The 27,927-nt window shown below is 24.4% G+C and overlaps 1 protein-coding gene across 1 annotated transcript in view; it reads right to left on the reverse strand.

Moving 5' to 3' along the window:
* LOC111628693 (glutamate receptor ionotropic, kainate 1-like) overlaps positions 1–27,434 on the reverse strand; it is a 30,062-nt gene extending 2,628 nt beyond the window's left edge. The window contains exons 1-8 of the mRNA XM_023372524.1: positions 27,214–27,434; positions 25,502–25,654; positions 22,398–22,649; positions 20,660–20,838; positions 13,946–13,999; positions 9,010–9,135; positions 7,955–8,107; positions 7,648–7,752 (exon numbers count right to left, since the gene is read on the reverse strand). Of these exons, the coding sequence (XP_023228292.1) occupies positions 7,648–7,752; positions 7,955–8,107; positions 9,010–9,135; positions 13,946–13,999; positions 20,660–20,838; positions 22,398–22,649; positions 25,502–25,654; positions 27,214–27,316 (1,125 nt within the window). The 5' untranslated portion in view covers positions 27,317–27,434. The remainder of the gene's footprint in view (positions 1–7,647; positions 7,753–7,954; positions 8,108–9,009; positions 9,136–13,945; positions 14,000–20,659; positions 20,839–22,397; positions 22,650–25,501; positions 25,655–27,213) is intronic.
* Positions 27,435–27,927: the final 493 nt, after the last annotated feature.

Here is a 27,927-nt window from a genome sequence, read left to right on the forward strand (position 1 = left end):
CAGAAACAATTCTTTTATAGTATTCGTGAGACTGTCGGGTGGGCACTCGTTAAGTTTTGCGTCAGTTTTTATTTTCGAAAGGTGAGAGTATAATAGCAAAGTTATAGATTGGGCAGAAGATGTCTGATGTTGCTGGGCAGTATGGTTTGAACAAATCTACAGTAGGGCACAGTTCAATCTTATCTAAGAAAGATAAAGTATAATCAAGAAGACTCAAGCAGCTAAAGGAGTAACAAAAATCACATCTGAGAAATAAAGAATGATGAAGAGCTCATAATGTAACCAGAAACGGACCTGACGACAGAAGAACGCCAAGAACCTTTCAATGAAGAACACCAAGAAACTCAGCGAGATATGTTTTATTCTGAAAAAGAGGATTAATGCCGATATCTGCTATTAATTAAAGATCTTTTGAAGAAGTGGGAGATGTCAGATCAACAGTCTTAGAATGGCATACAAACCAGGTTGAGGTTAATAGACTTGGGGATCTCTACAATTACAATGCTATTAATTCTGAAAATTCTGAAGAAGAGAGAAAAGCAATCGACATTAGACAGATTATTTAACCCCCACAAACAAAAAACACATGACTAATAAAAATGCAAGTCTCTGTATATATGTATTTTTATTATTACATATAAATAAACGCAGTAAGAAAGTATATATTTTTAATTTTTTGGGGTCTCCAGAACGAATTAATGAAATTTCCATACAAACCTATGGTAAATTGATAATCGGTTCGCGAACAATTAGGAAAGCGAACAAAGTCTCGGAAGGGATTATGTTCGTTAACCGATCACCCACTGTATTAGATTTCGGCTTTTTCTAATTAATTCTTTTTGGATAAAATATATTTTAATTTTTGATAGAATACATTATGGCTGTTTTATATAATTCTGATCGACTAAACAAATTTATCTTTTTTCCAATTATCTTAAAATGTTTTTTTTTCTTATTTTCTATCTAGATTATTTATTTGATATTTTTGCAACAAACTGAATAAAAGAATGTTTGTAACAGAAAAGCGTATAAAATTTATAGCAAATAATTCCATTCGCTATATCAATGGCCAATTATTTAAAGACTCTAGTAATGCATATTCATTGTTGTGGTAAAAACAACTTTGTTATAGATAGAATTAAAATAAAAATATGGTTTATCTCCAAATATTTTAGACTTATCCCCATTCTTACTATAAGATATAATCATGTTCAAACAATTTTCAATTTTATCTTAAATTTCGCAATTTTATTTCTCAGCTTAATATAAGAAAATCTTTAGATTTTTAAGAAATATAGAAATATTATCAATTTCACAAAATTTACAGTAGAAAAGGGTAAGATATTCATATAAAATATAAAATAATCTATTTTAGACAAACAAACGATTGATTATAATGTTATGTTTGTATTATGATTAAAGTTTCATCTAATTAAAAAACTAACATAATCAATCTCAATCTTGATAAACTTTTAGCTATATCTGTTTAAAATGCAATGTGAAATTTTCAGTTTTAAGAAACTTCTGTCTTCGTTCTTATTCTTCGGTCTTAATATTATATAAAGGAGAAGAAATTAATCTTTTCCAAGCAAAGAATCTTCTATAATTCAAAAAAATTATTTTTTTATTTGAGCCAAAGAAAAATATCTTTTTGCGATATTATAAATAAATGTAAAGGGTTTATGAAAGAAAATAAATGTCCTATACTTTTATTGATGCAACTTAATCTTCAGGTTTTTCTTCTTAGTCTAAAATTTCGGTTTTTAAGATTAATCAAATTTTCTCTTTTTAAAAATGACTTTCTTGACCTACCTCATATTTCCCGGATTGTCAATAATTGTTTTCTTTATATTTCAAATAGAATCTTACATCAGTCCAAAGAATATATTGTGAATGGTCTTTTTTTTTCTTGGATACTGTTCGAATTATTTGAACTCATCCATATCTTTAATATAGTAAGTCGAACTTCTAGATGTTATTTTTCTTTACTGGTACTCAACAATGTTCTCTCAAATCACATCAAATTTTGCTCCCGGGCTTGACTACTTTCCAATCATTTCTTAAATATGTTACCTACAATTTTATTTCCATCATCTTCAATTTTTAATAGCTTTTGCGGTAACTCTGAAACATCGAACAGGATCAGGCACTGAGAAAAATCTTTCGTACAAAAGGAAAAAACCTGATGATCCAAAGAATTATTGACCAATTAATTCTCTTTCCTCAAAGATAAGAATTATTTACTGGATTTACTTATTACTTATATTTACTTAACAGTTTCATATAATGCACTTTTTAAAACACCATAACTGATATATTCGCCTTTTGTCCAGAGCATTATTACGAATAATCTTTCTTCTTAATATTCTACATCAAATTCTAAAAACCAACGAGTATATGAATATTTTAGCTTTTTCGTTTTAGAAACATTCACAATTCTACTCTTAAAATCTTTCATTTCCTACTAAATAAATCAAAATTATTTATAAATTATATTTCTATTTTCTAATTTCTTATTTTCTTATTTCTCAAGATAATTGCTTTTCTGAGTATATTTTTCTTTTCAAAAGCTTCCATTTAGTTTTATTCTAACTATTAATGACTTTTGCAACAATTTGATAGTTTGATGGTTTAATTATATGATTTAATCGGTTGGATGTTTTAATTATAATTGATATATTGATTATTAATTAAAAATTAATAATCAATATATCCATGTAATACTTTATGCCGAGGACACGTTCCTATTAGTGTAAAACAAATTGAAATTTTAATAAAAAATTAACATTCTCGTTTATCAGTATGAACAGGATGATTTTACCATCAATTATGGTAAATAAAAAATTATTTTATTCAATTAAGAGTAAAGATTGCGTTAAAATCAAAATATTAATCTTGAGAAAATTTTGCAAAGATAATCTTTGTGCTCTGTTTCTTTGCTATTTTTAACTACAGTATTCCACATTCAATTAATACAATTTATCCAAATCTTAAAACTCTCGTATGAGAATCATACAAATTACTAATTGATTTTCACTCTACTATCCTTAATTTATTTTTTCTAATATTCAACTAATTTTAATTCTCAACCTCTTTTATTCTGTGGAAAAGCTCAGCTGCTCCTTCTTTCGAAACTAAAATTTGAATATTGTGTTTCTATTCCAAGTTACTTCATGCAAATGGAATTGCGTATCAATTACGAATTCCATAAAATTTAAAATATTGATATTCAAAACGTACTGTATATGCATTCTTCCTTTAGCGTTTTTAAATGTATTTTTTTATCTGTAGAAATAACTCTAAAAAATATTGATAATCTCAAATATTTCTCATAATTGAATCTCATTTAAACTGTTACAATATTAATCGTATTATTTTATCTTCATATCAATAAACTTCCTAACTTCCTAATTCTTAATGAAGTTATGAATTAGGGAGTAGAATCAGTTAAAAAACAACAACTCTAAAAAATCCATTATTATTATGAATATCCTGTAATTCTTTCCGATAAATACAGTTTACTGAATATAATGTAAAGTCAACTTTATTTTCATAAAAATCAATTGTATTGATTCGGCCGTACGCTTTAAAACGCATTTTGAGAAAAAAACCTGTTAAAACTTCAGTTTTTTAAACTAATAAAATATAGGATTTTCGTAGAATGATTTCGTTGACTTCTTGATAGTGTTTTGAATTGTTACTACAATTACCTTTTTTATATTTTAAATTTAATCTTAGCTCAGTCTGCAGTAAACCATTGATTTGAATTTCTCTGATAAAAGTATCTGTAATATTATCAATGTCTGAATACAGTTCATCAAAAATTAATATTATAAACTATCTCATAAACAGTTTTTAAACATGTTTGAGATGCTAATAAGGATTATACTACCTTTTATTTGCATCTCGTGATACTTTTACATTCAAAAAACCAAACGAACCAACAATTTAATACAACTTCATTCGATGAGGATGATAAGAAGTGATTGAGATATTATACCAAAGTAATAATTTTCTATGGGACAATGGCATAGTTTAAAAACTTTTATTATCTTATATGACCTCTTGCTTGGATATATGCGGCGATATGATCAGACATGTAGTCATATATGCATCATATGCTATTCTATATCAAATTTTCCTCATAAGTCTCACATTCTAGTTGGCTAAAGCTGGTGTTGCATTTGGTCTGACAAATGCTTAATGGATGACAAATATGAAGACCAAGTAGTCGTCATAACAGAGATATTCCTGACAAACCCTAGCGGAATGAAGCCAAGCATTGTCTTGCCTTAAAATGATTGTTTGTAGCCCTGTCATAAAAAGCAACACATAAAAATGTAAGATTTCCTGAACGTACTGTATCATTGTACTGTCAATATCGGTTCTACCACTAGCAGGGGTAAACTATGGTTTTACGAGATGGCTCCCCACATTAGAAATCAGAGTGTCATTTAACAGTATGTAGCTCACCAGTAGTCCTCCACTTGTGAACATTACAAATCGATAAACAGTGGTCATTTGTTCCCAAACAAAATCGGAATTTGTCGTTAAAAATTATACACCGCTAGTCTATACCAGTCTGTTACTTTCTGCTTATCACTATATACAAAGTCGAAAATGTTGGGATACTAATAGCAGGTTCATGCAAATTTGCCTCTGCTAGTTATTTTCCTAGCGAAAAATGAATAGACTACATTCTGTATAAAGATTTCCACTTGTTCTAGATTGTGGATAAAGATACAACTTGCAACTGTTCGCGCTTTTGTGGGACAGCAAGAACAGCTACAAAGGTAGCTCTCCTGATCTGTTTGAAGCGTCCAGATCCTTCTTGCCATGACATAAGTGGGAGATTGAAAGCACTGACAGTCAGGTTCGAACGGCCAGATGGCGAGAAATTTGACGAAACGGTCTTCGTCAAACGCCATCAGCCGTGCATAATGTTTTGACTAAATTGTACCGACATATCAGGCGTTCGAAGACCTCCAAACAACAGATATACTGAAAATTTTGAACACGATGAGCCTCTGCAAGCCTTTTTATAATATAGTGGAGTAACAATTATGTCACTCTCTTGGAATTACTTGGCATGCAATAGGCTACAGTGTGATCCGATTGCATGCCAGGTAATACTTTGTTTTATTTTGTAAATAAAAAGATTAAATTAGGTATTTATAACACGAATAAATAAGCACAGTTAACAAAAACTTATAATAAGTAAATGCATATAATTCAACATTGATATTTAAACATTTCTGTAAGCAATAAAATAAATAAAAGCATCTACTGAAAGGCTTATAACACTTATGTATCTGTCTAAAAGCATATCTGTATGCTAAGTTTTGCAGTAATCGGAAGTAAGTTTCTTCAATAAGTGCATTTATTATTTGATTTTTATTGATGCGTTGAATAAATCTTTTTTATTTACGGAAATATCTAAATGCTTCTGTCTATACTAAAACTTTGTTTTATTTTCTAATAAATACAAGGTGGTTATAATTAAAGTTGCCATACTCAGACCTGTATAGAGTCCGTTCTCGTTGACGTATTTTGATGAAATTCGGTATATACAGTAGTTTATAGTTTTTATGGACCATTGGAAAAAAGAAAATGCAAAAAAATGGTTCAAATTTCTACCACTAGGTGAAAAAATGATGCATGAAGAACAAGAAACACAAAATGGAAACATGCAAAAGATTTTATTCACGACATTTGTTCAATGTGCGTTAATCACATGTTCAAAGCGCCTTACAGCGTGTTCAACAGTAACCCACTAGGTTTCTTGAGAAATTGCAGCAATATGGCATGTTATGTTTGCCTTCAATTCAGGCAGAGTCCGTATGATTGTGGGGATAACTGAAAATCGTGTGTGTCTATAGAGGAGACATACGAACTCTGCCTGAATTGAAAGCGAACTTAACACGCCATATTACTGCAGTTTCTCCAGAAACGAACGTATCGGGCTACTGTTGAATACGCTGTAAGGCGCTTTGAACATATGATTGACGCAAATGGATTACACATTGAACGAATGTCGTGAATAAAAACCTTTTGCGTATTTCCATTTTGTGTTTCTTGTTCTTCATACGCCATTTTTTCACATAGTGGTGGTAGAAATTTAAACTAATTGTTTTTTTTTTTGCATTTTCCTTTTCCCCATGGTCCATATAACGTATATACTGAGTTTCATCAAAATATGTCAAAGAGAACGGGCTCTATACAGCAACTTTAATCATAACCACCCTGTATTAATGCTAGTATAAGACAAAATGTATTTTTGTTACTACATATTCGTATATAGTAGATTGAAAAAAAATTTTTCATGAAAATAAAGACGAAATATTTCAAGTGAATAATTTCTCTATTAATAAATGTTAAATTATATTATTTTCATTGATAGATATTGTTAATTGACATAAATCCAAATACAATAAAAATACAGAAAAATCGAATTTTTATCTTGAAAAATTTCTAATTGTGATAATTTTATAAAAACTAAAGTAACCCTAAAGTTTGGTAATTTAAATTTCAGATTAATGGATAAAAACAATTTTTAATTCTGAATTGTATGACCTTAAGATGCGTCAGTTGGTAAGTAGCAATTTACATAAATAAATATTTAAAATTTTCGAATTTGAAACAAATACGTATATACAAATAAATCATCAATTAGAGATGCACAGAGATGCATTATTAACTATAGATTTAAAAAGGACGAATTTAGAAATAAAAGTGTTTGAATGAAAAGAATTCATATAAGTTTCCGAAATTGATATACTGCAAATAGCTATATAATTTATGTTAAATTATAAATTTTCTTTTCATAATTGAATAAATATTATAAAAAAGTATATCTTACACGATCATTCGAAATCATTATTTATTTTGATTACAGATTTTCGAAAAAATATTTTAATACTTCAGTTCGAATGCACATTTGTAGAGAAAAATTGCTTAATCAGTAATAACAAATCAAAATCTTTCTCAAGAAATATTACTTTCACTGCATTAAATTTTGATACTGTATTTAGGTTTGAAGAGGAAAGTTCCTTCATCAGCTGGTTTTTAATGTCCTTTGTGCAATTTAATTTTTGAATTTCCTTTAAATAATGAACAATTATGTTTGTTAACACATGATCTGTTTAATATAAAATTTTTAATAAGATGTTCTGTACTGTATGTACATATGTGTAATGTAAGATGTTTTATTAGTTTTATGAAGAAATGTAATTAAAGCATTAAAATATATAAATACTGTAATGCTAATTCATTTAATAATCATGCTTATTAAACTAAATTTTAAGTAATTAAAATATAAAAATAATTTATATTAATTTTATATTAATGTACAAAATGCTGTTATACAAGCGCATACTTTTTTTTAATGATCTTTAATTTAATATACAGATAATATATTGTTTTTTATATATTTTGAATTTAATTATTAATTAACGAATTTGTATTAAAAGAGACGTTATAGGCCTATATATTTGCGAATTAAAGGCTTATAACATTTATGAATCATAAAATATGGTTACCTTTTCTTTTAGAAAGGAATAAATTTGAAAATATATATTAGATTTGGATATACAATTTTGAAAATTAAATATAACTTAAAATCATTTGTAAATTAAATTGTAAAATTACCTTATGAGTTTCTTTTCCTTTAAACTGTATGGCATCTAAAGTAAAATCAACTCTTCTTCCTTGATCATCAAATTTTAAAATACCAGTTAAACCAGGAAAATGAATCTAAATAAAAATATTAAATTAGTTATTTATAACACGAATAAATAAGCACAATTAACAAAAACTTATAATAAGTAAATGTATATAATTTAACATTAATAGTTAAACATTTTTGTAAGCAATAAAATAAATAAACGCATCTATTGAAATTAAAATTAATAATATTTTCAGTTCTGAAAATAAACTATTTTAATTAAAAACTTACATTTTTTATATAATTTACAGTTACATTTCCTGTTGGCCATTTTATATCGTATTCACATGAAAATTTCTCTAATTGTATGGGATGTTGGACGTCTAAATCATGAAGAGCTTTAGCAACAAGAGAAATGCCGTCGTATAACAAAGCATGTTTAAGCTAAGGAAAAGAAAAGAATCAAACTTAAATTTTAGTAACAAAATAAAAATGAAAATAATAAAATTATAATTATTTATTCAAAAATCACATTTTAAATTGTAAACTTCGTTAAAAGATTTTCATTTTACACACTTTAAGAACATTGTTTTATAAATGATTTTATTGTCAAAAAATGTTTTCAAATCGAAAAGTTGATGAAAATTCATTATTTATTCTTTTAGATAAACATTTTTGAACAGTTATTAAATTTTGATTTTGTTACATAGAAAAGGATAATCCTGTTATTCACCATTAAATATGTATCTTTTTTGTCTATAAAAGTAAATGAAATTATTTAAAATAATAAAAATGATTTAATATTCTTACGATTTACAGTACTTTTTAATAAAATAAATTTAAAAATAAGATTAATTTTTGTTTCAAAAAATTAGATTAAAAATTCATTTTAATTGTTTTTGGTATTTAGTAGAATTGCACTCAAGTTTTAATGTAATGTATTAAAAAAATAGAAGAATAAAAATGACAGAGAAATAATTATGAGAAAGAACAGATAAGAATAAAAGAAAATTCTTTTACTATTTTTTTTAAATCTATTATCTTCAGAAAAGAATTTAGCAATGACATTTAAAGTTCGATATCGAAAATATCTCCTCTTGAAATTCTTTGAAAATGCATTTTAAAAAAAATTAAAACTTTTAATTACATGTAAAATCGATTGATGATTATCACTTCAACTTAGATTTAAAATCAAATTCAAAAGTTTTGACGGGAAAATAGTAAAAGTATCAATCTTATGAAAAATTTATAAAGGAAATTTTATCTCTGAAATATAATATTATGTTTCAAATATGTAATAAAATATTATTTACTGTTTTATATGATATAAATTAGACATAACTTACTTTCATGGGTTTCCAGCGATTTAAATTCCAAACATCTGTGTTTGTATGGTCGTTATTAATCATTCTAAAGCTGCTGATATTAGTTAATCCATTCTTAAATTGACTAAAGTTTTCAATATGAGCATCCTATTTGAAGTTTAGAATTAAAGATAAAAAGCTTAAATAATCAATGCAAACTTATCTGTAATATTAAAAATATATATCAATATTCTGTATCTATTTTAATATATTTCCACTTTTAATAGCAAAGAAAGAAATATTTATCAGTAAATCAGTAGTCCACCATTACACCTCAGAAATATATTACATTCTAATTGTGTTAAAGCTAAACTAGGGTATAATTTGTATGCATACTTTAGAAAATCTATTTTACATTTTATTTATTATAATGAATTTTTAATTAATTAATGTTAAATAGATATAAACTTACAATAAAAATTTCAATTTCTTAATGTTTTCTACTATTTGTTTTGTTCTACTAATTTTCTATTAATTAAAGTTATACTGACATATTAAAAATATTGATTTTTATTATTAAAATGTATTTTTCTAATGTATTTTTAAAATATTTAGATGTATTGGTTTTAATCGTGTTTATTCTTACTGTATTATTTCAAAGCAACAGAATTTAAGAAGATTGCCATTCGACCAAAACACGAAGAGAAAACTTAAAAAACACACGTAATATTATATTTCAAAAAATATTCTCAATAACTGGATCCTTTTTACCACCAAATAGTAATTCTACCTACATCCTCAGACGTGAAAAGAAAGTTTCACTTCAAAGGATGGAAAAAGTATGAGATCACTTTCATTTTATCGATCTTCTCGCTTGTTAACATAGAAACGGCTAGAAAAATTCAAGAATTTTTTTATGCTCATTGATTTTACTCTTCCTTTAGGTTATCAAACACCTCAATACTTAGAAAATCCGTGATCGGTTTTATTAATTTCGCAAGAGTTGGCATGACTAACTCTTTTTAAATATTTGGTTAGCGTGTAGACAACTCTCGCCTTCCAGTTAATCAATTACTTTCTTAATTCCACCACTACATAAACCTGTTTATTTTCATCCATATATTGATAAGAATCTTTCTAGGTGAACACAATCTTAGCTGAAATAGGATTGATTAGTTACATTCTGGATCCAAAGGTATTCCATGTATTTCTTATTTAACTTATTGATTTTAACTGTAACTCAGTTATTATAAAAGACAACAAAAATTTCGATTCATTTCTGTAAATACTTTTTACATTAATTTTATTTTATGAATATATAATTATATATATATATATATATATATATTTATTTAATTCTTATCATTTATGTTACAAAATTAAATTATTTTGATATATTACAATTTTATTTACTAATTGTCTAAGTGTTAATTATTTAAATAAAATTTTTATTCAAATTAAAATGTACTTAAATAATTTTTAAATTACTTAATTAAAATAACGTAATATTCGATAAAATTTAAATATTTTGCAGTTGTAGTATGCAGTATTTATGTAGTATATCTTGGAAAAAAATTTTCTGATCGATTAGATTCGAAAGTATATACCAGCAGACAAACGAACTGACGACAAATTAAGTAGAAATATTATCAAAATTTTTCTTGTAAACATTATATATTATTATGTATATTATTACACATATTACACCTAATTCATAAGAATTTATTACAAGATATTTCTAACAAATTAAATACCCGATGTCATGTTTAACATTATAAATAAAAATATTCCTAATAAAATAAACATTATTGATGAACATCATTTAACTAATATACAGTTTATAACTCTTTCAAACGCATTAAATATAAATATATTTATAGATTTAAAACCTTGATCTTAGAATATCTTGATTTAATATTTGGTATTATTTACTTTAAAAATTACTTATTTTTTTATCTATATTAAAGTCCTTTTGATTTAAAATGGGGTTTTGGGATTTATTAATAAATTAAATACATTTCTATAATTAAAAATAATCTTAGCATCGCTTACCTGGCAGACATATCGGATTTTAATGATGAAAAGATTACTTAATCATGAATCTTTTAATGAAATTTCTTCCCCTAGACATTCGAAGTTATATTTCATACTAAGATCATTAAAATTTTTGACAGTTTATTTCCCATTTGCATATTAATTTTGACAATTAAATATATTTGGGAGATTAAAACTTTACTGTCATTTACTTTTGACAAATTTTACCACATGAAAATTGAGATCATGTTGGTAAATATAAACTTATATTATGTAATTCCGCTTGCTTTAGACAGGATATTAGACACGGAAGTGAGATTTAAGTAAACTGATTGAATCAACCCATAAAGATTTTTGGATAAATTTGAAATTAATAAGAAATTACGCATTCTTGCTATCTTTTGCATGTCAAATATAAAAAAAATGGCAGCGATATGCAATTTTAGAGGTTATTCGTAGAAATTTTGATCTAGTGATAAATTGTTTTTTGATAAAAAATTTTGACAAAATAAAATTAGATTTTATAAAAAAATTAATGGAAGCAGCTAACTAAAAATCAATTCGATTTTAAAACCTTGAAAAACCTTTTATTTTTATTATATTCTGATTCCTTTCTATTGAAACAATTCAATTTCTATTAAAGGAAAAAAAAAACAGTATAAATTTTACGCAAAATACATTATGAATAAGAAACGTAAGCTATACAATATATTTATAACTTTCATATCAATTTATATAAGCTTAACAAACTGAAAATAAGAAAANCTATTCAATGCAGTAATATCTTTATTTAATATTTGGTATTATTTACTTTAAAAATTACTTATTTTTTATCTATATTAAAGTCCTTTTGATTTAAAATGGGGTTTTGGGATTTATTAATAAATTAAATACATTTCTATAATTAAAAATAATCTTAGCATCGCTTACCTGGCAGACATATCGGATTTTAATGATGAAAAGATTACTTAATCATGAATCTTTTAATGAAATTTCTTCCCCTAGACATTCGAAGTTATATTTCATACTAAGATCATTAAAATTTTTGACAGTTTATTTCCCATTTGCATATTAATTTTGACAATTAAATATATTTGGGAGATTAAAACTTTACTGTCATTTACTTTTGACAAATTTTACCACATGAAAATTGAGATCATGTTGGTAAACATAAACTTATATTATGTAATTCCGCTTGCTTTAGACAGGATATTAGACACGGAAGTGAGATTTAAGTAAACTGATTGAATCAACCCATAAAGATTTTTGGATAAATTTGAAATTAATAAGAAATTACGCATTCTTGCTATCTTTTGCATGTCAAATATAAAAAAAATGGCAGCGATATGCAATTTTAGAGGTTATTCGTAGAAATTTTGATCTAGTGATAAATTGTTTTTTGACAAAAAAATTTGACAAAATAAAATTAGATTTTATAAAAAAATTAATGGAAGCAGCTAACTAAAAATCAATTCGATTTTAAAACCTTGATAAACCTTTTATTTTTATTATATTCTGATTCCTTTCTATTGAAACAATTCAATTTCTATTAAAGGAAAAAAAAACAGTATAAATTTTACGCAAAATACATTATGAATAAGAAACGTAAGCTATACAATATATTTATAACTTTCATATCAATTTATATAAGCTTAACAAACTGAAAATAAGAAAAAATGTTTTGTTGGTAATATTTAAAAAAAACTATAAGGCTGTAATGAATTATTAAAACATTATTCTTTATAATAATGATGTTTGGATTTTTTTGGAATTATCGTGCTCAATACAGTAATAGACTTTTAACATATAATAACTTTTAATAATTAAATAAACATTGTGTACATTAGTCTATTTTCATATTTAGGCTATATTTTTCATCAGATTTTCTAGAACAGTGTTTCTCAACGGGGGCGATATCGCCCCCATGTGGGCGTTTTTCCATGTTGAGGGGGCGATTAGTAACAATTTATATTTTGGGGGGGGCGAAAAACAATTTTCTGGGCGATATAGTAAAACATTATATTAAGAATAATTAGATATTTTATTCGTTATATCGTACAATAATTAAACAAATAACATTATACTAGTCACTAGTCTATTCAATGCAGTACGAATTTGGCGTTAGCCTTGGCCCTCGGCATCGGAATTTTGAAGTGAAGGGGGCGATACTACGTAACGGTTTTATTGAAGGGGGCGATACTACGTTGAAGGGGGCAACAATTCGTTAGAGGTTGAGAAACACTGTTCTAGAAGATATTAATTTAGTTAAGCACACATTTACTTAATGCATATAATATTAAAAATTTTATAGACACTAAACAATACATACAATCAATATGAAGCATAAGCCATACATTTTTTACGTACAATTTTATGTACGATAAAAGTATCGCATTTGAAATGAAAGTAAACATATAAAAATGTTATCTCTATGAAACGACGTAGAGATTATTAATATTCAAATATTAGTAAATTGTTGAAAATTTAAAAATCCCAAAATTATTAAAAACATAAAATATATTTGATTTCTAATGTGAAAATTGAACCACCTCTTTTAAATTATTAAATATAAAATATTCTAGTCAATTAAGCTCATATTTAAAAAGTAACTATTGTTTATTTTTCTATAATTCTAAATGTCATCTTACGTAGATATAAATAATTTGGAAAAATTTTTATAATGAAAAATGAAAATATTTATCTGTCTCGGTCTTTATTTCTGTAAAATCAATGTCTACCTGTCTAGAAATTAAATTGTATTGTATTGTTGTTTTGTATTATTAGTTTATTAGAACTAAAGTAAACAAGACAGATTGAACAATAATAAGCAATAAAATAAAATGTTACAAACATTATTGTTGATAGAATTGTTGTATTGTTACATAATGACTGTAATAATTATTTAAAAATTAATTATTATTAATTAATGCTTTAAAATACTTACCAAAGATGTGATTAGATAATTGTTGTATTCTGTCATCAGTTGAAACTTTTCAGCCTAAATTTAAATTTTAATATCAGTATGTAATGTTGAAGTAAATATATTTCAATTATAAATGTTAAATATATCCAATTAAAATTAAAATATGTAAGTAATCTGAATATACAATCACTAATGAGTATATGTAATTAATAATAAATAAATTTACGAATATTTGGCTTTCTGTTTATAATAAAATCTAAATTGTTATAAGCTGCAAGATGTGCTATTTATAGTAGTTTTTCAAAAAGGAATTAACTTTGTTCTTTAATAATATTAATTACTTTCGTCTGTATTAAATTCTGTAATAAAATTGTTAATTTTTTCAATGATCTTATAATTGCAAAAGTCGAAAAAAATAAAAAAGCTAAATTTTAACTTTCTTAATTTTCTGTTGATTATAATATAAAATTTTTAAAAACGTGAAAAATATTAAATGCTCTTTTCGCGTGACTTAATTAGAGACTTGAAAGTGGTGTTAAACTGATGATAACCGTAATATAACACTACGTAACTTTTAAATTTATAAAATTTTTAACAATTTAATCTAAACAAAAATTTCTTTCAAGAAAAGAATTTTAATTTTATTAATTTAAAAACCTCAAGTCAAAATATATAACAATATTTAAATATTGAATACAAAACAACATTTCAATTTATAATTTCTAATAGAGAATAATTATAACATTGACTATTCAAAAATATAATTGTTCAATTGTTTAATGTCTTTTCAAACAATTAAAAAATCTGTGCTTTTTAATTGTTTGAAAAGATATTTTCGTTCATTATTATTATTATTTTTTTCTTTTATCTTTTCTTTTTTCTCAAATGTTTGATATATTTAATTATAATTTTTTATCTTACTTGTTAGTAATTTTAAACATTTATAACACATTTCTTGTTATTTTATTGTATTTTGTTTATGAGTTAACTTTTACTTACATCTTTTTTAATATATAATATTTAATCTTAATACGAAACAGTCTTAATAAGAAAAATATTTTTTACATTTTTTCCCCCATTATCTTTACATTAACTTCATCTTACCTTCAGGCTTGGTTCTAATATTTTATGCTTGAAACTTTATCCAAGATACAATAATTATCTTTAGTGTTACATATCAATAAAAATTTTATTATTAACAAATTTCTTAAATCTGCCTTACGATTAGTAAAATTAATGTGAAGAAAATCAGATTATTTAACTAATCTGTGTTGACAAAACAGAAAATTAACTCTATAATGACATATTAATAATTTAAATATGCATAAATTTTAAAATATACATAAAATTTAAAAATATGCATAAAATTTTGCATAATAAAAATATCTCACAAATTATGTAAAGTTAGTAATATTAATTGCAGCATAAATTACGAATAGTGCATATTCTATTCATTTTAATTAATAATTATTCTTTTTTAAATTTATTCTATTTTAGCGAAACTATTTTTGAAATATATATTAATAACAATAATTGAGTGAATGAAACAAAAACAATCTTTACACCTTAAACTATCAAATCTGTCTAAACTCACCTTCTATAAAGTTACTTCCTTTTTTAAGTCATACAAAATCATTCCAATTTGGGCTCTACACAAATTAATAATGCTAAAATTATACTTCTATATAGTCTAATGTCACACTAATTTGATAGTCTCACCTACACCATACAATATTGTATGAAGTTCCATTTGATAGGACAACCCAGTTGATATCCTTAGTTTTATTTTTGTTTTTAAAATCATGTTTTTATAGCTACATTAAGACAACACGTCTTAGTGTGATTATATTGATAAATACGTTGTTTTGTAATGAAAGAGGATAAAAATTCTTTATAACTAATATATTTTTGGTTATTATACTTGAGATACGGGAAAGAAAGGTGAGATCTGAGAAACATATATTGATCTCAGCCACAATGAACTTGTTACATTCAATAAATGAATTTAATCTCTCAACTTCTATATATTGTTTCAAAAAAAGCAAAATAGGAAACTAAAAAGGAAAAATAAAATAGACAGTTTTATCTCAGGACCCACAGATCAATTGCTTGAATGATTTCGGAAACGTGACATTAAAAAATAAATAAATAAAAACGCTTTCATTGGTCATGTTTTTCGAGTTTGGGCTTGGGAATGTGAGATGGCACCACCCCACCATATACTTCACTACAGTGCATTTAATGATTAAATTCATCGCCAAGATTAAATCCTACATTTGGTTAAGTTTATCGTGTTTCAGAATGGGGAGGATGTCTCATCATCCTCCCCATTCTGAAACATCCCACTCTCATCATCCTCCCATCCCGAACGTCATTAAAATGTATTGTCATAAAGCTTAGAAATCTGAAACTTTGAGGACATACCTATCTTGATTAGAAGTGGGTGAAATTTAAGTTGCAAGATTTGAGAACGACACAAAGTAAGTGCAATTTAAAAGCGTTTTATATAAGAAAGTAAATTTTTAAAAAGTAGAACCGCATTGTACTTTCTAACGATAATAATGACAGCTCATCTGCCATTATTATTGTTAGGAAGTGCTCATAGAAATCATTTTCAGTTCAAACAACTATGAACATAAAAATAATAAGAAAAGACAGTACCACCTGAGTAAATCGAAATCGCACTAAACCTAATTTTTCCGTTTTACCGTTTTAGATAGGTGTTCCTCTATGATTTGCATAATCTAGATCACGTGCCATAAATAAAACTTTGATTCTGATTTGCTACGAGTAACATTATAATTATGTTTATTAGATAATTGTATTTATTTATTTATTTGTATTCAAAACTATTATATTTACTTATAAATTTTTATATCAAAATTGTATTCACTAAAAAATTTATTTTCATACAAAACTATTAAAATTTTTTCCCATATTTTCATATAACAAACTTATTTATGATAATTGAGTAGACGCATATAAGTATTTCATTTAAAATAAAACTGATAATTTGTATTAAATTCATTTTTTGAAAGGGTTATAGACATGTTTGCAATATTTGAAACTTTTCAAAATTATTGTTTAAACTAATAAATGTTAATATATAAAAATGGAAGATTTTTATATATTTATGCTTCTTCTGTAACAAATTTATCAAACACACTTCTCAGAATATTAAATTTATCAAATTCTATCCGTTTTCTCAAAATGATATCTCGAAAATTCTATTTTGATTCCACTTTATTCAAGAAAACTTTCAAATATTTTTAGAAAGAAAGTCATTTCCTAATGTCAAGTTATATAGATTATACACTCTCTTTTTCCTCTATTTTTCTGTCGGTTAAATGTTATATATACTACTGGTGAATAGAAAGATAACGTCGTGACATTTATTTTAATTTAAAATATTAATAATGATTTTAAAATAAACGTTCATTTTTCTACATTTTCTGTTTAGAAGTCTATAAGTAAGTTACCAAAATACATGTAAGGATTATAAAAAGATCTATTTTATCTTTTAATATAGTTATCAGTTAAAGAAAACTGTAATGATTAAAATAAATTAAAGAATATCTTTTAAAAAATATATTGAATGTAAATAAAATATATGACATTTAGAAGTTATACTTTTTTATCATAAAATCTCAGTAAGAATCCATATTCTACGAAATAAAGATGAACTTTTATATTAGTTTTTTATTAAATGAATTCATTTTTCCAGATTGGAAACTTTATATAAAAATAATTTGATTTCTAATTAAAATCTTAATTTTGTTTACTTATAGATTCCTGTATTTGTAATATTTTTTAAAAAATGAGTTTTTTTGTAAGTTTAATTAAAAAATATATGCGTATAACATTTTGATCATTAATTTAGAAATAATATTTTAAGAAGATTTTTATAACAACACATGAAAACTTAATTTTAAATTAAATTAATTTTTTTAAATCATAAATGAAATGAATGTATTTACAAATATAAATAACATCATCTACCCTGAAATTATTTTTGATAATTAAAAAATTTTTGAAAAAATACATTATTTAAAAATTCATTACCGTTAATAGAATTTTTTAGTACATTCTTTTAGCTTTCTGTAATTTATTTATTATTATTATTTTTTTAATTTTTAACATGTTCATAAATCATTTTTCTGTAATAATTATTTCTTAAAATTTTATCTTAATAAATCTTAAAATAAATATAAGTCAATAAGTCAATTAACTACTTTGTATAAGAATTAATTTTCTAGTTATAAGTTTTATATAAAAGTATTAATTTAAAATGTAGTTAAATTTTAAATGGAGATAGCCTAATTTATATTTGTAGATTACCACAAATTTAGATATTATTACATAAAAATACAATATTGTTGACGAGTAGGAAAAATATTAGCGATGTTATTGATATTTTTCTGAGAAATCCTACTTAAAATGTGTTTTTCATTTTAAAAAATAAGATAAATTCACATACTTATAACACATATTAATGCATAAAAACTATAATTATCTGAGAAAAAATCTGATATTTAATATAAAAAAAACTTGATTTAAAAGCTCTTAAACTTACCATAAAAACATTCATTTCAAAATAATAATGACGTTATTATTTTGAAGAAAAGTGTATTATATTACAGTAAGTTAATCTGTTTTTTGAAAAAACAATAAAATTAAATTGAAAAAAATATATATTTCTGTGTTATAACTTAGGAGAAGTATTGAAGTGATGTATTATAAGCGCAAGTGCTTTAGGTGAAATTGTAAAATAGCATGTTCTATAATTAAACTGTAATTACATGATTTATGATAATTAAACAAATTTTTTTAAAATAATCTGTTAATTGATGCTTATAAAATCGTCTCCATGAAAAAATTAAGGATTAAGTTCTTAATTATTTTCTAAACATTCACATAATTAATTATATCAAGTTTCTCATTATATTTTCTTAGTTAAAGAATAAACATGCTAGCAGATATGCCCGGCGCTTTTCAGGCAAAAAATAAGAACAAACACTAAATGAAAACCACGCAGAAAGTTTGATTATTTTAACTCACCATTGTCATGTTTAGCATGAAGTGTTAAATAAATAAATAAATAATAATAATAATAAAACAGACTACAAACAAACAAAAATCTAGTTTGAAGAAGGACAAAACTAAATCAATCTTATTTAAATTCATTTAACAAAAATAAAAACAAATGAACAATCAGATATAAGGAAACAGACCAAAGATTCACGCTCGGTACCCTAGAAAACCCCGAGTATATATTTCGTGTTTGCTAAGGTTGTGATACTCGAATGGTACGGAATGATGTAATTTTATTGCTCGGGTAGACAGGAATTGATGTTTTTTGAAAAACATCAATTCCTGTCTACATGACAGAAAATAGTCATTGACTTCCGTCTGTACGAGAAGATAATCCAAGACATCCAAATTTTTTCTAATGTTAACTCTAATGTACTGTACCATTCATAGCCGAATATGAAATGGTAATCGGCCAACTAATCAAATTTTCAGAAAAATGGATCAAATAGTTAAGCTCGGCATCCTCCAAAACAAAAACCTCTAAAAATATATTTAGTGCTCGCTGATAACTTTTTTAAAATAAATTTTCCTATTCAAATACATTCATCCCGCTGATCACATAGATAAGAGGCATTTTACAGGAAGGAGTTGAAGTTATTTCCATTAAAAGTAGTCGTTGACCTCCTCCCGAATGTGAGGATGGCCCTGAAAAGTTCATTACATTTACTCAAACCGTGTCAAAGTGTACTAAAGAACAAACTAACTAACTAATTTTTTCATATATTAGATAAATACTGATACAAATTATAATTTTATTGAAATTAAAAAATATATATTATCTAATGATTATCGATAATATTGTAATATAGATATATTTATAATGTTATTCAATTACGAAATTTAATTTACCTTGATAAATTAGTTTTGATTTTTATAAATATTATATTCTTTTTAATTAATTTTTTAAGCGTAATTTTTTATTTTAGAATCAGTATTTAATAGAACAAGATTAATTTTTAAATCTTAATTTTTAGAAAAATTTTAAGTACTGTACAATAAAATAACATTATAATATAAAGATATGATAAATTTATAAAGCAAGAAAACTATAATTAATATATATATACACAGTGAAACCTGTGTATACCGGATTCGTACGATACTGAATATATTTTTTTCAGTTTTGCAGGTCTCTGTTTTATTAAGGTTCCGCTTCGGACAGGTTTTATTGTACAATACATAAAATAAACAATTTAAAAGAAATTGTTAATACGAGTATAAAATCAATATATAGGTACACATAGCCAATTATATTTAATACGGAAATTCCCCATTTTTGTCATATTTTACAGATATAACAATAAAACTAAAAGATGGTATTTTCTAATAATCTCTAGAAGATAGACTTTTTCCAGCAATAAAATGGATTAGATAAATTTTATTTCTACATGATTAAAGTTATGGTTTTGAAGATAACCATTAATCTGATAATATAATAAATCACAGAGAAGTAAAATAAATAAATGACTATTATGACAACATACGGTATATGCTTTTTATTGTTTAATCTATAAACTAGAATGATTAATAATAATGATTTTAGATTATTTTTAATAAACATTACTACTACAAATTGTATAATAACAAGTAAATATTTTAAATTTAAATTACTGTACTTAATAAAAAAATTTAAATGTAACATACCACTTGTAGAAAATGATGTAATTCATTTAATGGTAAATCAACAATAATATTTGTTTCATCATTTTTTGATATTTCTTTCAGCAGTTTTTCATAAGGTTCTCCTGACAAATGTTGTCGAAGACTGCAATATTTCTTTTTCTCTTTGAAGTACTGTAATAGTCGCGATATTTTTGTTAATGCTGAAAAAATGACACAATATTATAAAAGGAAATACATTTTTTAAAATAAAAACTTTATTAATTTTGATTTTAAAACAGTAACTATAGTCTATAATTTTTAATCAAAAAAATTTTTTAAATATTCATTCTATTTTATTATCTACTACGTAACACTTGTCGTTCCTTGCTATCTCTTATGCTAAATTCATTTCTTTATTCACGTAATTGTCCTATTTCACTTGTGCAGTACATCCAGAAAAAGTACAATAGATAACTTTCCATGCCAAAATTGATGGATTGCAGTGACTACTAATGGATGATGAACTTAATTTCTTTTTCTACCGAGTAAATGGATTTAATTTTTTTACGACATGGAAAGTCACATTGCTCGCATGTTTGAAATGTTTTCTGCGAAAATTTAAATATCTTGAGAAGACTTCAATGGATAATCAATAAATATTTCTCTTTTCGAAAATTTAACATATATTTTACAAGTATTAAGTATAATTAACTGCCAATAATATACCTGTAGAATTCATTTTGTGATGATTAATTGTGATATATAAATCTTGCAGATTTACGTTAATAATAATTAGAACTATTAAAGTGAAGAGCAGTGTACCGAGTAAAATATTAAAAAAAACTAATTTATAACTGTTAATATTCTGTTTTTTTAAATATTAATAATTTATAAAGATAAATGTGATTTGGATTTGTATAAATGGCAAACATTCCAATATCCTTATAAATGTGAAGATTTTATAGGATTTAAGTAAAGATCGTAAATCCTTGAAAAATCATTATGGTTCATGTTTGTTTCATAACAGAATTTCTATAATATAAGAATAAATTATATATTTATCTTCCAATCGTGTTATTTACAAGTGAAAACAAAATAATTATAAATTAAATATTAATTTAAAAGTAAAAATCTTTAAAAATATATAAGTCTATGTCTCATTCAGTTCATATTTAAACAAAAAAAAATTTGTTAAAATATATTTTTAAATATTAATNCCAGACAAAGATTGTGGAATGCAATGATTTAGAATTATCAGCCAAAAGGAAGTACCTGCCATTATCGTCTGTGGATCTTGAACTATTTCTTTCTGCTTACAGGGATATCGTTTCATGAAAATACAAAAAAAATTACATTTTAAATTGAGGAAAGGATTACCATTGTGAAGATCACCATGTCCCCACGCCAAAAATTGATGTTACTATATATATATATATATATTCACATTAACTTAATAAAGTCTGCAATAATTTAAAATATAATAAAATTTATTATATTTAAAAAGTATTGTTCGTAAGTTTTAAAAATTATTTATAAGTGAAGAAATATTCAATATACAATAATTTATTTCAAAATTGTTTTAAACGATTATAAATAAAATTTTGAGATGTATAATATCATTATTTTTATTTTAAAAAGTTTTTCAAAACTCTTATATCATAAATTAATTTTTAGATCTTCTGCTTTCATAGCAATATTATAAAACAAAATTTTATTTAATTTATTTTAGACATCCTTTTTCATTTATTAACTAATACGATAAACTTTACGGACTGCTTACCTTCAGTTTCCCGATAAACAATCGTAAATTTTCCCGATTTCCACACCTCTGTTAAGTCTTTATAGGCTTTAGCTAAACTGGATGGATGCGGATAGAGATTCACTCCATAAGAATTTGTTTGGCGAATGTAATTCCATGCTATTTGTATGTAAGGAATATCGTATTTTCTAGCCACAGACTCCACTAAGTTACTTGTGGATGGTGATTCAGGTCCGAAAATTGCTGCTACACCTTTATCCAGAAGATTGCATGCTGTAAGAACATGGCAACAACAGTAATATATCTCTTAGGTGGACACGTTATTATATAAAGAATTTACTTCAAAACAAAAAAAAAAGCGAGAACATGTATTCTACTTTTACACGACTTTCTAGTTAGCTTATTAAACTATGCAAATATATTTATATAAATATGTAAATACAAGCGAATACATTCTTTCTCAAAATTTTATAAAAACTTTATTGCATGATTATGTTAATTTAGTAACACAAATATTTTTATATAAAAATTGACATAACGGTTTTAAAATATTAATGAAATTGTAAATTATAAAAAAATATATCTTCCTTATTTTTAAAATCTATTTTTAAAAAGTCAATTTTTCATAAATTGTATTACATAATTGACAAGTTCAATAACTCTGGAAATATCACAATTCTATTTTGGTAGAATGAGTTTAATCATGTGACAGGAAGAGGCCCTTCAAGGTCGTTTTTGGCAATCAACCTTTGTATGTCAGCGTGTAACCCAGACAGATAAGCATACAAGTAGAAAGGAGAAAAGCATCCATCCCTCATGACAGGAAGATAAACATACACAAAAATTTATATATATAAAAAAAAACCTAATCTTTAATGTGATGAAATTATAGCCTTAAATATATTTTAAAGTATATTTTAAATAAATAGTTTAAGCACCATCGATCATTCCGGTTATTTTATGATTAAAACAAAGCTTATTTAATTTATAATAAGTTTCATTTATATACATACTTATATTATTATTTTAATTATTTTTAATACAAAATAATTACAAATTATATATTTACTTCTAAAAATTACATTTAATAAAAATAAATATAATTTTCAGAAATAAATTATAATAAACTGTGATAAATAATCAAATATTTTATAATTATTAGAAATAATGTAGTGAAATGAGTATCGTGAATAAATGAAAGATAATATTTTTCAAAGTAAATGCAACATCTGACAGAATAAATGAGAAAATTTCTTAATATCGACTTTTAAAAATAAAATATCCAAACAATTAAATTCGAAATTGGCAGCAATAATTTATCTACTTTTAGAGTATTCTAAATCTTGGAAATGGCTAACTGAGATAAAACTTAAGAGAGAAGATATATAGATGTAATGAAAAAGAAAATACCAAATAGTTAGTAAGCCATGATATCAATATGAATTGCTCGATTCCAGATGGACCCATTTTACGATAATGAATAACTCTAGTAGATAAAGGTCTGAATATTTTCATTTACTTTCAATTGTTTGTGTACTCATGTAATAACAAATACATTTTTATATAACAATTTATTACGAACTGAATTTTTCTTTCATTATAAATCCACTCTATATATATGTTTATATACTATCATGATAAATGTTTATATATAAAGCTAATTTATCATATGATTTAACATAATAACTAAAAGAAAATAAAGATATTTGTATTTCTGATGGAATTTTAAAAATTTTACATATATAAAATCCTAGATTGAATTTTTAAAGTTTTATTTATTTTCGCTGGCTTTTTTGTTATTTATGAAAATAAAAATATAATTTATTATCATACTTTCTATTTTGCTACATTTTAAACTCTGTTTTATTTATATGTTGCTCTATCTTTTAATATTGTGCAATTTTACAAATTATTTTTCTATATAATATTTTATGAACGTAATTAAAATGTTAAAGTTTCAGTTCAACGAAGCATATCCAACTGTTTAGATAAGAATCATTATTTACCATTAATTTGCAGTTTCGTGTATCGTACAATTATTTGTCATTAATACTCATAACTGTTAAATTAATTCTTTAAGGCAGGTATAGAGTAAAATTTATTTTTACTAACTCGTTCTGAACTCTTTTATGAACTAATTATAAAGATACGTGAGAGTTACAAAGGAACAGTAACTCTCGTTGTACTTGATTTTATTATCGTTCAATAAATCAGGTTTTTTCCCCCCAATTCCTTTATATCTTTTAGCTTTATCTCAAAAGTTAATTTACTAAAGTTGATGTAAGAATGGTTTCAATTGGTAAATAATTTGCATGACTGAGTACTACTTCAAATATATATTTTGAATTAATTTTACATTTTAAAATATAAGATAAATATCTATGAAGTTTTTAAATATTAATTAGTTAAATTATTTATGCAAAATCTAATAAAATAAAATAAAAGTTATATTTATTTTAGTGATTAATTCATCTAAAAATATAGATTTTTTTCACTTCATTTAGCAAATTAAATAAATGTAACAAACTTCATAATGCAGATTCATGAAGTTTATCATTTTTCCATTAATAAAAGCAATTTAAATAAAAAAACAAATAAATAAAATTAAGCTGTATGTTAATAAATAAATACTGTTGTAATATCTGTTACGTTATGAGCAATTTCTTTGTTTTTGAAAATGTATTAAGAATAAAACCATAATTTTAAAGCTTGTTTCCATGTTATAATTGACAATGATTACTGAATAATAAAGAAATTACTGTATAATGTTATCTCAACTCCGTAAAAAAATAAGTTTAATTGACGGCACTTAACATGCAACAACTGCCAAATATTTTTTTTACACATTAAGGAAGATTTTAATCTATTAACTCTAATTACTGATATAACTCATATTTAATAGATATTTTCTTTCTTCCTAAATGTTATATCTAAATATATTTATCAAAAAGTTTTAACCAAGCGTTTTTAATTTTTAAATAACAATAATAATACTTTTTAAAATTAATATTATTATTATAATTATTATTATTATTATAGAAGAGGACAGTTCATAATATATATAAAAAGACGAAATAATTTTAATGAAGAAAGATGAAACTACACTGCTTCTTTTTCTTACTTACTGGCTTTCATAGTTTGAATGCTATCGCTCGGATAAATTTTCATTATTTCAGCAGATAAAAGCGAATGTGGCAAAAGAGTTTTATTTTTATTAACTTTATTAATTGCGTCTATAAAAACTTCATCGTAATCTTCGTTCTCTTCAAAAATAGCGCCTGTAATTAAATAAAAATTCATTAGTATAATTATATGCCTATTTCTTTTATTATTAAAATTACTTTTTTCTTAAATTTTTAACATTAGTTTTGCCTAAAGAACCATTTTAAACGTTTCCAATTGAAATATATTTAAATATTCGACTTATTAAGCAACACTGATGTAACCAAATAGGGCAATTGAAAGAAAACAATATATATAGAAAATAAGCTCTCTTTCTATTTTCTTTTTTTAGAAATCCGTCTTGCTGAAATAACAGTTGATGTAGGTGGATAACACTACATCTATTCTGGTTCGCGGATCTTCAGTTGCATTCCTTTAATATCTTTATTGTTGGGTACTGTGAGTAAAATTGCTGATTCTTCATCACACTAGGAAAACAGTTTCTGTAAAGTTCCCAAAATACATTCGAAGACGTTTAAAAATTCTAGTTATTAAATAACGATTAGAATCAAATAAACGGAATTGACACTCGATAAGGAATAAGTTATCTTCTTTCGAATCTACAGAAAATTCTAATGTTTATACCTACGCTAATATTTACTTTATGTTAATTATAAAGAAAATAAACTATTTTCAGATTGTTAATTGTGTTATTTAACTTAAAATCATACAAACACACGAAAGTAATAAAATGCTGAATGCGTTTATTGAAATAGAACGAGATGTGTAAGAGAAAATTCGGCAGGATAAATGGAGATATTTATATCCTTGTACCAACTACATTCCAAGAATGCTTACACCTCCACATTATGCCGAAATGATATAAATACGGATATTGTTGAGAGTATCATTAGCATCGATTTCGAGGAAATATGCATTTCAAAATATAAATAATCTTTTTACTAGTTGTTAATTAAACACAGATGCTTGAATTATGTAATAAAACTATTCATATTTTGAGTAAATGTTAAAAATGTAATTTATTATTGATTAAATTTTGATATTTTTTGAAAGGAATTAATTCGAAGATATATTTCTTCGGTATTTTTTCTTCATTCATTCATGTATATTATTTTTCCTTGGGGTGCTATTACTAGTGGATAAACACATAATTTCTAATAAAATACATGACTTTTCCTTCTTTTAGCATGTCATATAATACGAAGATAATGAGAAATACTTTCCTTAGAGCTTTATTTTAACAGAAATAATGTTTTCCAAGTAAATTACATTAAACATATTTATATTTTTGCTAAATATTTTTTTAAACTTAATTAATTTATTTTTGTCAATTATAATTAAAAAATGCAGTTGATTTTATGATCAATTAGCACAATGAAGATTAGGAATTACAATTACCAGTTTTGTTTATATATTCCAAATATAGTTTAAAATTTTAAACCAACTACAAATGAGTAAAATTAGCATTGAGTGTCACGTTATACAATACGTCAACACTATTCTTTTGCTTGGCTAGTATTAAAATATTATGCTAACATTAGCAATTAATACTAGCATTGTTAATTTTAATTGTTAGTGTCTATTTTGTACAAAATATATATATAAATAAACGGTTTCTAGTTTTGTTAGTGATAGTGTTTTTTTTGTAACTTACCTACTTTAATTACTTGAGGTAAACAGAATGTGCTTGTGCAAATTAAAAGAAAAATAAAAAACAAAAATAAATAATTTATCCAGAAATATTCAATATTCTTCATAATTTGTTGTATTTCGATTCTTGCATGCTAAAAGTGTATCTCATCATTGGGACTCAGCTATTCAGTCCCATAAACCAGCGACAAGTCCACAGTTTTGTCTGATGTGTAACACATGGTACTTTCATCAAATGAAAGAACTTTCTCTCTCTAGGCATGCGTGATCAAGTTGACAGCTTCGAATTACTGGACACAGCAACCTCCTCTCTAACAGTAAACTGAAATTGGAAAGTGCTCAGTTATGTAAATATTTAAAATGACAATCTCTAAGATGTAGCCATTTATTTTTTATTTTTTATTGTTTTTTTGTTCATAAAATTACAATTCTGTCAGAAAAGCAGACATTTTTTAAAATAAGTTGTTCAAACTAGTTTCTAATTATAATAACTTTTAATTAAGTGAATAAATGGAGATTGTTTACCTGTATAATTTATTTGTTTTATATTAAAGAGAAAGTGCAGTCGTTGATGTCAAGTTTGACTTAGTTATTCAATTCAGTAAAACTGGGGTGATAAAATAATGAGAAAATTTTAAAAAAATATTTTTTGTATATTCAACATATCTTAAAATTAAAATAATATCGTAAAAGTATTGCGGTCTTCGTTAATGCATTA

Source organism: Centruroides sculpturatus, unplaced genomic scaffold (genome assembly GCF_000671375.1).
Source record: "Centruroides sculpturatus isolate CEXI.00-Female unplaced genomic scaffold, Cexi_2.0 scaffold30, whole genome shotgun sequence".
Taxonomy (NCBI): Eukaryota; Metazoa; Arthropoda; class Arachnida; order Scorpiones; family Buthidae; genus Centruroides; species Centruroides sculpturatus.